Below are 13,316 nucleotides of genomic sequence, written 5' to 3'. Positions count from 1 at the left end.
AGTAAGTGCATTGGCAATGAAATCAGTATATGGCCCTGTGCATGCGCTACAAACATATGACACAGCTCTCTTGGAAGGCTTACTACGCTTCGCAGCAGGTGCATAAACACACTGCCTGTGTCCAGTGGCCTATGGAAGCACAGTGAGGCTAGGACAGAGGAGCACGCTACTCAGAATGCTGCGTGCTTTTGGCACCACGTCAGTAGAAGCCGTGTGTGTGGATCTGGGGTCTTGCCGCATTGACGTCATTATCTACCACAGGTCGGTGGTGTGCTGGGTCAGGAGGGGTACACACTACAGGATTCCACGAATAACAGGAGAAAACATTGTAGACATGAGTCAATTAAATAACTGCCACCTTGACACCTGAAAAATGGACTGGGAGATGACCGACAAAGGTCATCGTGTTTTCTCCGTCTTTCACAATTTACAGGTACAGCTTCATCACAAGCATATGGATCCACCCATTCCATTGTTCACATTGCGACTGGGCTTGAACGGAGTGGACCTTAGCTAAAGTACTACATGCACGTGTGGGGCATATAGGTCTCCTGAACATGTGACATTACATTCAACACCCTCACACGTATAAGATCTGTAACAGAGCATAACGACATCAAAGAAATGCTACGAGACCCAGACAAATAGTGTGCTCTAAGCAACGCAACTGTTAATGTTTCAAGAACACTGCACGAAATCTACAGACGAGGGAACTCATATGGCAGATCTCAGACAAGCACATAACAACCACAACAACACGATCCTTGGGAGGACACAAACTCAGACACATCACAGACATTGATGTAGATGCGGGCACAGAAAATGACACAAGCACAGCAATAACATCATATTATAAGAGGTTCAATAGTTAAAACAGACAAAAAAAGATAACTATAAGAAAGGAGGCATCACATGTGATTTTTTCATTTACCTGATATGAATTTTCAATACAACAGTTAAAAACGGGAAGGAAAACGACTAATTGAAGAACTGAGACACTCATTACATCTAAGGAATATGCTATATGGTGAGGCGAATCTTCAAGTTTAAGTTCTGTGGTTCCACTCCAGCCTATGACACTGCTTAAAGATAAAAACATCATGCTCAGAGACATACAAGATAACAGCACACATACGACATGTATATGGGTAACTACATCTAGCCATTGCAACACAACTAGTGCAATAGTACACCCTAGATAATATCTAATAAGTGTCACTACTCCATAGAGAGTATAAACAAATACACTCGCAGTCACTCATGATATATTTCATTTAGTAACGTTTCTGCCAAGGCCCTGCCACATGGAATGGCAAGCACACAAATTATACTTTATATGTTATATTTTGTTTTAACAGTAAAATGATATTTGGAGATCATTCCTTTCCTATGTTTCTATTTTCTGTTATAAATTACTGTCATTTATTAATACTCTATTTCCTACAACCAATGTAATTTACTTTGTAATTCATTGTTATTACCCTCCTTTTATAGCTCAAAACTAATTTTACTAGTGATGTAGAACAATGCAGTATTATATGTAAAATTGTATAATGCACGACATGCTTTTTAAAATGTCAGGTAGCAGGTCTTTAAATACGTAACAAATGTAATGCAATGTGCACTCACAGTTTTTCGTGAAGTCAACTACCATTATCTGCTACCACCGACAATCGATTTGCATAAAGATAAGTCGATATCAGGATGCATTTTCGCAGAAATTTCCCCATACTGAAGCAAGATCTGTACCCATAACACCTTTGAAACACCGTCAATTGCAGGAATTTGTTTACAGAAGACGTCATACGCCACTACACACGTCTCCACCCGACCACACGCGCAGCAGGATTGCCTGATTAGCACGAGCAGCCATCTTGACCATTATGTAGTGATCACCGAAAATTTGTCCCATACTGGCTGTCGAATACGGATTTCTTGCTCATCACAAGCAGTCGCCTTTACTACTAGGCTGCCTCACCACACAACTGCACGTGTGACTTCCAGTTTCATTTAGGCTGATGTTCCAAACAAATGATTTCCAAGGACTACTGCCAGACGATCTCACATTCAGCTCTCGTGGCAGACTGAATTCCGTCTCTTACAGACGCCATTCATCCAATGGTGCTATTCGGGCGTATACTGTCAAACGCAATTATAGTTTCTGCGAAACAAACATGGACATAAAACTGACAGCTGAAAGCTTGAGTCAAGGGAGGTCGTTTGATAGGATGACCAACTAGCTTCACTCTACAACATTCCATAACCTTATTCTGCTGATGGATATTATTTTTACGTCTTTTTCTTCATAATGACCCATCATCATTTCCTTTTGACGACCATAACTAACTTGTACATAATTATTTATTCGCATTAAAGTAATATTTTTAGTTACAATGCATAAATGTAGCTGTAACACCAATTTTATACAAATTTACTTTAGGAGATGGGAAACAACCACTGATAAGATAACTTTCACCTGACAGACCATTCACTACATTTGGAGAGTAAAAGTTGTTTATGGTACCTTTGTCAAATAACTACATGGATGGACCAACTGTGGTCTGAACAGGTTGTAATTCACACTCTGTTCCCAGAAAAATATCTCGAGAAACACTATGATACATGCTTACACAAACATCAAAAATTAACAAATAAAATGCCGTTTCTTGACAATTATAACTTCTATATTATCGAAAAATACAATAAAGTGAGGTTCTGTTTTTGGATAAGATCACTTGGCTAACGTCCTCATAAGTGGTTTGATGAATGTGGAAATCGTGCATGTATAGCGACAGTACTCACCTCAGGAAAGAGACGGAAGCGTCGTCAAATGTGGGAGTGGGGCAGGTAACTGTGTGCTTTGCAGCTGGAACAGGAGCCCTGTTGCAGTTTTTGTGGCCAGTGTGCAGCTGACTGGTGGGGGTGACCTCGCTGTCTCCAGTGGCTGGAGTGCTGTGCAGAGACACAGGGTGTGGTCACTCAGTACACACGGAGGACAGAGGGCAGCCTACTGCTGACAATGCTGCTGAGAACTTGTCCAGACACAGCTAATAGAACACACTTGCAACATCAGTAGGGGGTCCTCTGAGATGAAGGACTTACCCCTGCGCTAATCGGTTTAGCCCCCACACTAGTAGCATCGTTTAGCAAACAACAGGCTGAATAAATTAAAGTACAAATAAAAGGTACATGCTAAGGTCAACATTTAGGTTGAACTGATATGACAACTAGTCATCAGCGTAGTTTAAATACATAAAAACAACATTCCCACAGAAATAAAAATGGAAATAATCTTTACATGTACAACTTGTACCATTATCATCAGATTGTATCGGTAGCTGTTAGGGACTTGGCTGTAGGATGCGCAGCTGGTAAATTACAGAAGAGCAGATTCTGAACTGTGCACCAAAAGAAATTTAGAGAAGCAAGGGATACAGATGTGTGATACTGTGCAGCTATTCCCTTAATACGTTTAACTGTCACCAAAATACACTACTGGAAATTGAAATAAGAACACCGTGAATTCATTGTCCCAGGAAGGGGAAACTTTATTGACACATTCCTGGGGTCAGATACATCACATGATCACACCGACAGAACCACAGGCACATAGACACAGGCAACAGAGCATGCACAATGTCGGCACTAGTACAGTGTATATCCACCTTTCGCAGCAATGCAGGCTGCTATTCTCCCATGGAGACGATCGTAGAGATGCTGGATGTAGTCCTGTGGAACGGCTTGCCATGCCATTTCCACCTGACGCCTCAGTTGGACCAGCGTTCGTGCTGGACGTGCAGACCGCGTGAGACGACGCTTCATCCAGTCCCAAACATGCTCAATGGGGGACAGATCCGGAGATCTTGCTGGCCAGGGTAGTTGACTTACACCTTCTAGAGCACGTTGGGTGGCACGGGATACATGCGGACGTCCATTGTCCTGTAGGAACAGCAAGTTCCCTTGCCGGTCTAGGAATGGTAGAACGATGGGTTCGATGACGGTTTGGATGTACCGTGCACTATTCAGTGTCCCCTCGACGATCACCAGTGGTGTACGGCCAGTGTAGGAGATCGCTCCCCACACCATGATGCCGGGTGTTGGCCCTGTGTGCCTCGGTCGTATGCAGTCCTGATTGTGGCGCTCACCTGCACAGCGCCAAACACGCAGACGACCATCATTGGCACCAAGGCAGAAGCGACTCTCATCGCTGAAGACGACACGTCTCCATTCGTCCCTCCATTCACGCCTGTCGCGACACCACTGGAGGTGGGCTGCACGATGTTGGGGCGTGAGCGGAAGACGGCCTAACGGTGTGCGGGACCGTAGCCCAGCTTCATGGAGACGGTTGCGAATGGTCCTCGCCGATACCCCAGGAGCAACAGTGTCCCTAATTTGCTTGGAAGTTGCGGTGCGGTCCCCTACAGCACTGCGTAGGATCCTACGGTCTTGGCGTGCATCCGTGCGTCGCTGCGGTCCGGTCCCAGGTCGACGGGCACGTGCACCTTCCGCCGACCACTGGGGACAACATCGATGTACTGTGGAGACCTCACGCCCCACGTGTTGAGCAATTCGGCGATACGTCCACCCGGCCTCCCGCATGCCCACTATACGCCCTCGCTCAAAGTCCGTCAACTGCACATACGGTTCACTCCACGCTGTCGCGGCATGCTACCAGTGTTAGAGACTGCGATGGAGCTCCGTATGCCACGGCAAACTGGCTGACACTGACGGCGGCGGTGCACAAATGCTGCGCAGCTAGCGCCATTCGACGGCCAACACCGCGGTTCCTGGTGTGTCGGCTGTGCCGTGCGTGTGATCATTGCTTGTACAGCCCTCTCGCAGTGTCCGGAGCAAGTATGGTGGGTCTGACACACCGGTGTCAATGTGTTCTTTTTTCCATTTCCAGGAGTGTATATTTGTTTCACATTGGCCAAAGAGCTCTCTCAATAAACTAGCGAACATTGAGCAATGAGTAAGATAAAAAAGGCAAACAGAAGCATTCTATACATACACTTATGCGTGATATGTAGTCAGAAGTTGTTATTCGAATGAAAATAGAAATTATGTTTAATTCTCATATTCTATATATGCAGTTCTATCAGACTGTGATAAGAAGATTTCCTGTAGAACGAAGGAAAGAGTTGGATTTAAATTAAGGAGACATGGGTTACATAACACAGGAGACAATGCAATGTTGTGTAAATACGCATTAAATCATTATCAGTCATTAAATGTGACTAAAGTAAGCTGTGGTTGCTACAAGTGAGGAGAAGATACAGGTCGATGAGTGGAAACTCTATCAGTGATGGAGGCATACATAGGGTGTTCGGAAATTCTCTTTGCAAACTACTAGGACTTGTAGAGTGGGGAGAGAACGTAATATGTTGAACAGGAACTCCGTCTGGAAATGTACTGCATGCATTCTACGACAGTTTGAGTTCACGTGTTTAAATCATTCACTTCTGCTTCAAGAAGTGAATTAGGCATGATGTAATACAGTTATTAGGTAACAGTCCGAAAGTAAACACAGCTAAGCATCCATTTATCAGTTCGACACATCTGTTTGCATTAACACTTAAACATTACCTTCTGCATGTACAGTATGCTAGCTTGATCTTTTGTTTTGGAGTAATGTGAACACGTAATATTTAAGTGGTAATACAAACAAGGAGGCTTAGCTGATAAAGGAATTTTTCGTTGTGTTTCTTTCGAATTGTTATCTAGTAACTGTACTGCATCACACCTAACTCAGGTGCTCAAGCAGAAGTGGATGAGTTAAACATCTGAACTGAAACCGTCGTAGGAGGGAAACGGTTTCTTTCTGGACATGGATTCCAGTACTCACTCCCCTCTACAAATCATATAAGTCTCTAAAGGAAATTTCTGAACCTACTGTACACACACACACACACAGACACAGACACAGACACAGACACACACACAAAACATCTGCAAAAAGCAAATATGTGTCAACTATTGGGCATTAGGATTTTATGGTGCATTTGTTAAGTGATACAGCATATAGAAAATGATAATGAGACAAAAGGTCTTATGAATACTCATATTGTGGGAGATGTAGCAGTAACTGCAATGTATGGACTAGGGAATGTTCTAACACTGTGAAGTTCTTTGGGCAGCCTTTAGAAACAGCATAGAGAACTACAAGCAGGGCTGCCAGGTTGGTAGACAACTGACAGATGTTCCACCAAGAAGCACATACAGTGTTTTGACTAATAAAACCACCTCTCCTAATGTGCTAGAGAATGGGAATGTCCAAATTACAGCACATATCCTTTGGAACAACGGAACACAAGGCGAAAGGAAATGGGAAGCGTTGTGTGGATCTGCGCATTTTGTGGATCTTTCTGGGTTGCGGAGACTGGTCTGTTGTCTCCTGAAGTGGCCGCAGGCTGTTTGAGGAGTTAGTACCTACAGCTTCCTGGAGACGTACTTGTGTCACGTCCTGCAACGGATGTCTTCCTCATGATTCGATTCAGCACCCCACCCTTCTTCTTGGATTCTAGCACACATCTTAAGACCTGTATCTAATAACACAATACTACTTGGGGAGAATAAACATACCGTAGGTATATTTCAGAAATGAACATAGAAAGTGATGGAGAAACATAGAAATCAAACTGCAGTAGTGATGTGGAAATAGCGATCAGTCTGACCGTCTTCTGTACAGCACCTATTTTTTTCCAAGGTTTAATTTTTATGTCATGACAACATCAGAGATGGAAAGTTTTAAATTCTTTTCTGATCTCTTTGAACTGCGCTGCAGAGTTCCTGGTGTTAACGCCGGACTACACGCTTGTTGATCAACGCCATCCTTCCTTTATGCAGCATATGTCGGTTGTAAGTATCTCATTGTGAGCACCAGAAGAGACAGCAGACAACAATATATGTAATTTGAGTAAAGAGATTTTGGTGAATTGCACAGCACACAGAATAAAGCCTGCAGGTCGCTGCCATGGCTGCTGACACTACACATCGTTGTGTCTGGTGTACATCTGTTGTGAGCAGCACATCACTGTGTCCACCCCACTGCTGATATGGCTCCTACCCTCTTCTCAGCAATATACCGCTTATTCAGATACTTTACACCAGAACCTATAAGGCTGTTGCACATATGCAGTTCAGCACATCTAATGGCCGCAAATAATGATAAAACCATTTATAAATCTACGAATAATTAAGTTCTTCAATGATTTTTTTAACCTAACCTATCCGGTAATAAACCCAGTTGGATCTAGTACTTCTTTAATTCTAACAGGTGTGAATATTACTGAACTATCAGTTTAACAGGTAACAGCAGAATAATAATAAACACGAATTCTTTACAGACGAATGGAAATGGTAGAAAGCGAGCATGGGGAAGACCAGTTTGGATTCAATAGAAATGTTGCAAGATGTGAGGCAATACTGACCCTACAACTTATAAGATAGATTAACGGTAGGTAAACCTACGTTTGTAACATTAGTGGACATAGAGACAGCTTTTGAGAATGTTGACTGGAATACTCTTTTTCAAATTTTGAAGGTGGCAGGGGTCAAATAGAGGGAGCGATTTACAATTAGTACAGAAACCAGATGGCAGCTATAACAATAGACAGGCTTGACAGGAAAGCAGTGTTTGGGAAGGGACTGAGACAGGGCTGTAGCGTATCCCTGATGTTATTCAATCTATATATAGAGCAAGCAGTAAAGGAAAAAAAAGAAAAATTAAGAGTAGGAATTAAAATCCACGGATATGAAATAAAGACTCTGAGGTTTGGCGACGACATTGCAATTCTGTCACAGACAGCAAAGGACCTGGAAGAGCAGTTGAAAGAAAAGGACAGTGTCTTGAAAGGAGGATATAAGATGGACATCAACAAAAGCAAAAGGCGGATAATAAAATGTAGTTCAATTAAAGTAGTAGATGAGTTTTGCTATTTGGGGAGCAAAGTAGCTGATGATGGTCGAAGTAGAGGGCATATAAAATGTAGACCAGCAGTGGCAAGGAAAGCGTTTCTGAAGAAGAGGTATTTGTTAACATTGAGTATAGATTCAAGCGTCAGGAAGCCTTTTCTGAACGTATTTGTATGGAGTGTAGCCATGTATGGAAGTGAAAGATGGGTGATAAATAGTTTATACAAGAAAAGAATAGAAGCTTTCGAAATGTGGTGCTACAGAAAAATGCTGGAGATTAGATTGGTAGATCACAGAAATAATGAGGATATACTGAATAGAATTGGGGAGAAGAGGAATTTGTAGCACTTGACTGAAGGAAGGGATCCGTTGGTCGGACATATTCTGAGGCATCAAGGGGTCACTGATTTAGTATTGCAGGGCAGCGTGGGGGGTTAAAACTGTGGAGGGAGACCCAGACATGAATATATTAAGCTGGTTCAGAAGGATGTTGGTTGCAGTAGGTACTGGGAGATGAAAATGCTTGCACAGGATAGAGTAGCATGGAGAGCTCCTTCGAACCAGTCCCTGGACTGAAGACCACAACAACAACATTAAACTAACATGAGAAATCAATGAAAGCATCGCGAATATCAGAAAATGTCTGTCAGTGATGGTGTATTTTGCTGCACAGATACACGTAAAGGAGCTGGAAATACACGCACACACACAGAACTACACAGGACTGGACAACGTAGACATGTAGCTTCTCTTGTGTTTACCTGGTTTCTGCTGGTGGCTCAGACAGCAGCTTGAGCACTTCAATTAAATCTTCAGGCTGACAATGTAGCGCATCAGCCCAACCCTTCGTGGCCATCACGTACAAAATATGAGTCTTTATAAAGGCGGCGGCGGCCTTCTTAAGGCTGCTACAGGAGTTCCGAATAGCGAGCACAGCTGTGGCCACCGCAGTCTCAACAGACAGCTGTGCAGCCAACTGCTGCTCGCACTGTGCCTTCAGGCCTGACAAGCCGTACTTATCAGCCACGACCAGCAGCTGGGGGGCCATTCTGGCCAGCTGCGGGGCCTGCAGGGTATACATGTAGGCCACGAGATGGCGCAGCAGCGGGCCCCCCACGTCTGGGACTGTGGCCTCCAGCGTGCCGTGGCTGAAAATAGAGGCGAACACGGGACTCCTGGCGGCCAGGACGGCCCTGTGCGCTGCCAGACGGGTGTCGCCCGCCACCAGAGTCACCACGGCGCTGTCTCCAGCGTCCAGCAGGGTGCCCAGGTCCACAGCTGCAGCCTCTTTCATCTCCTGGACCTGTCCTGCTGTGGGCGATTCTGAAACACAGCGTCACTGAGTACACCTTCCCCCTTGCACAGCACTCTCCATGTGAGAACATGCTTGAGCCACAAGTGGATCTGCGTCAACCATCACTTCCTAACACTAAAAGAAGTAGACTTCGCCATACTGCTGGTAGTATCATGTGGGTCATTTTTTACCTGCAGTAGAAAACCACCATTTTGTTTGTATTTGGGTGGTATTTTGAGTGTCTTCATGTTGACAATATGTCTCTAAAATGAATAGTACACGGTAAAATATAAGTTTTCTCTAAGTAAACATTTTTTTATTTTAAATGTCACAGAAGAAATTCCACAATCTTTCGTAAATTTGGTAAAGCAATGTTGCAATGTTTTTCTTTATAAAAAGATTGAAACAGAATCAAAACATATTGTTTATGTATTAATAGTATTTTCCTTTTATATAATAATAAGATAAGCACCAAATATTTGTGAAAGATTCTAAAAACCCGTAGGTGACTAAAATGTTCTGCATTTTTTGTAGTTATTGCTATGAAGGAAATAAAACATAAGAATTATAAATATTTAAGTATATTTAAGAACAAGGACGTGACAGAATTGCCTAATCTGGGATTCTTGGATTCAGAAAGCCGACAAGAGTTTTTGCTCGTCAACTTTTGCACATGTACTTGTTGCACTTGACGTTTTATTTCCCTTTGTTGTTTTGTTGTCTGCAGGAAACCTGAATTTGAGAAGACCTTCTAATTCCTTATTGGCCACTGGCAGTATGGAGTGCCTGTAAGGGGAGACTGACTTTTGTCGGCAGTGTGTAAGAGGCAGCAAGGTCATCTGCTACTCTGAGGATAAGGTCCCGACGTGAAATCTTCTTAGACGTAGGTAACTTAAAAATTGTGCGAGCGTTAATCATGGCGAGGACAAGGAAAAGACACGTACAGGGTATCGTTGGGTAACAACTCAGAGACTGTAGTATCTAGCGATTTGGTCAAACACATTATAAAACTTCACAGTTTGTGGAAGTTACCTCTCAGTATTCTCATTCATCTGACATCCAGCAGGCATGTTATTTTTTTTCTTTATTGTTACTTAAACACCTTTACAAGAAAGGTAGGCCGGCAGCGGCCTATCTATGCCGCTCTTTGGTCACAGATAACACACATGTAGCATGATGAGAGACGAAAAAACAAAACGAACATGGTGGATAAAAAACGGTAGTCAGACATATTAAACTACATGAAGTCATTCACAGGCGCAATGTCCGAATAAAAAACGTTCAGCACTTGTTCACAAACAGAGAAGACAGAAATTACACATGTGAAACGGGGGAGCACTAACATAGACACACTTAAGCACTAACACGGAGACACACACAAACACTAGCGACAATCTCTGGCGCATGAATATTCACTATTCATGCACAAAGCCAGGGACCTACCAAAGGGAAAAGGTGTGGGTAGGACACAGAGGGGGAGGGTGTAGTTGCCAGTGACAGAGGAGAAGTGAGGGGGGAAAGAAAGGAAGGGGGGTATGGGATGCCCAGGGGAGAGGAGGGAGGGAGGAAGAGATGAGGAAGAGGAGGGAGAGAGGGTGCCCTGGGGAAAAACCACAGGTGGAGGAAGAGGAGGATTAAAATTGGTAGGAGGTAGATGGAGGGGATGAGGGCATCATCAGGGAGGGGGCGTTGGCAGAAGTTACCTTGGGGAATGGTATGGAGTGTGGAGAGATGGAGAGTGGGTGGGATGTAGGAGTACAGGCGCAGAAGTGGACAGGGGTGGGAAAGCATGGAAGAGACCAGTGGGTGAAGGGAATCAAGTCTCAGGAGGTGTAGAGGATCTGTATCAATTCAAAGAAAAGGAGGAGGTGTGGGAACAGAATGAGGTCATACAGGATCAACATGGGGGAGGGTAGGCAGATGCAATAGGCAAGGCAGAGCGTATGGTGTTCCACAATTTGAAGGGATTTGTAGAAGGTGGAAGAGTCAGAGATCCAGGTGGGATGGGCATAGCAGAGGATAGGGCGGATGAGGGATTTATAGGTGTAAAGGATGGTGGAGGGGTCCAGACCCCATGTGCGGCCAGAAATGAGCTTAAGGAGGCGGAGTTGGGAGCGTGCCTTGGCTTGGATTGTCTGGAGATGGGGGATCCAGGAGAGGTGACGGTCAAGGGTGACGCCAAGGTGCTTGAGGGTGGGGGTGAGGTTTGTAGGATGGCCGTAGATGGAGAGATAGAAATTCACAGAAGGAATGGGTGGTTTTGCGTACAGTGATCGCCTAGGTATTTGAAGGATTGACCTTGAGCAACCACTGGTTACACCATGTGATGAACTGGTCAAGAAGGGATTGGAGAAGGTGTTGACAGCATTGCAGGGAGGGGACGAGGGGAAGAAAGGCGGTGTCATCAGGGTACTGGAGAAGGTGGATGGGGGCTGAAGGTAGTGGCATGTCCGCCGTACATAGAAGGTAGAGAAGAGGGGAGAGGACAGAACCTTGCGGCACACCGGCGGAGGGGTAGAAGGTGTAGGAATCTGTATTATGGATGGTGACATAGGAAGGACATTGCAAAAGATAGGACTCGATCAGACGGACGTAGTTAATAGGAAGGGCGAAGGTTTGGAGCTTGAAGAGGAGACCGGAATACCATATATAGTCGTAAGCACGTTCAAGGTCGAGCGAGAGGAAGATGGCGGAGCGACGGGAGTTGAGTTGTTCAGAGGGGAAGTGAGTGAGGTGAAGGAGAAGATCATCAGCAGCGAAGGAAAGCCACGTTGGGTAGTGAGAAGGAGGTGGTGCTGCCTGAGATGCTTGTGGATGCGGCGGGTGAGAATGGAATGCATGCTACTCAGGATACGGATATCTTTTAATTTTTCCTGTGGTAAGCTGCGAGAAGATGGTCCTCTGACTTGTAAGTATGTTGATACCATGTGTCGTCTCCATTTCGTGCTGCAGGAAGAAAATCATTGAGTGATCTCCAAAGACCACAAACTGAACTTGTTACTTTTCGTTTCAGCTCATCTGCCTGTTTCATCGAGGTGAAGAAGCTGTCAGTCGTGACAGTGTATGAGAACTGTTAGCAGCGCTCCAGACAGTAGTGTAGGAGGGGGCGAGGGGATTCTGCACTGTATAATATGTTGTCTCGAATGAAAAACAGCCCACAGTTGCAATAAATATGGACCATGGTATCTTCTATAGTAATATAGACTTGTCCAGAATTCATACACACAAATTAATGAAAAATGTCTTAGACCAGTAGCTGCATCAAGACCAATAAAATAGCTTCAAGAGACATAAGCCTGTTTCGAACATAAATAAAATTACATATGGCAACGTATGTCCTCCGCCACTACCTCTGTTATACTGTCGCTGCCACGATGAAAATAATGAAGTGTAATATGTCACACGTTATTCTGTAGTTTTGCAATGTTACTCCGTGTAGGTCTGCATGTCGCCAGTCCATAGAAAACGGAAAGCCTCGCTGACATAATGTATTATTCGACAACCGAATAATTTGTATTTAACTTTCTTTTTGGCCCAAAGTATAATATGCTCTCACAGCTCGTGAATAGCGCCGAGGCGTGCCCAGAAACTATTTAGTGCCAGAAAACCGGTATTACCTGATATAAAACTGTGCATTAAATAGGTATGGGTCAAAAATAACCCACATCGTACTACTGGTACAATAGATAAATTTTTCGTACTTCTAGGTGAGTGAGCTAAAGGGGATGAAATTTTGGTAAGTTGTACAACCTCATAAATGATGAAAAGTCACGGGAGCGTTTGGTCGTGCGATGATTATAGAGGCGGGTAACGGCCTCGAAAATCCATCGTTGGTCAAAAATGACCCACATAGTACTCCTAGTAGGAATATTGTTCTTCACAAGTCAGCAAAACAATACGACATTCTTCCTGTGTCAAAATAATGAGTCACGTGAATACTCACATATCCTTAACGACACCATTTGATCCAGCACATCTTAGATTCCACCTTAAATGAAGTGGACAAAGTCATGACGAAACTTTGTTACTAATGGTTTGTGACAAAACAACGACAAATCAGCGTCCGAGTACCTGTCGTGGATGGTCACGTACTCTAACACCTTGTTAC

General features: G+C 44.1%; 1 protein-coding gene across 1 annotated transcript in view; it reads right to left on the bottom strand.

The window, feature by feature from the left end:
• Positions 1–13,316, bottom strand: part of LOC126442771 (protein roadkill-like) — a 70,645-nt gene that overhangs the window by 37,412 nt on the left and 19,917 nt on the right. Inside the window, exons 3-4 of the mRNA XM_050090801.1 lie at positions 8,676–9,237; positions 2,803–2,952 (exon numbers count right to left, since the gene is read on the bottom strand). Of these exons, the coding sequence (XP_049946758.1) occupies positions 2,803–2,952; positions 8,676–9,208 (683 nt within the window). The 5' untranslated portion in view covers positions 9,209–9,237. The remainder of the gene's footprint in view (positions 1–2,802; positions 2,953–8,675; positions 9,238–13,316) is intronic.

The sequence above is a fragment of the Schistocerca serialis genome, unplaced genomic scaffold, assembly GCF_023864345.2.
Source record: "Schistocerca serialis cubense isolate TAMUIC-IGC-003099 unplaced genomic scaffold, iqSchSeri2.2 HiC_scaffold_1406, whole genome shotgun sequence".
Lineage (NCBI taxonomy): Eukaryota > Metazoa > Arthropoda > Insecta > Orthoptera > Acrididae > Schistocerca > Schistocerca serialis.
The sequence above is the reverse complement of the archived record's forward strand: the minus strand, read 5'-3'. Positions and strand labels throughout refer to the sequence as shown.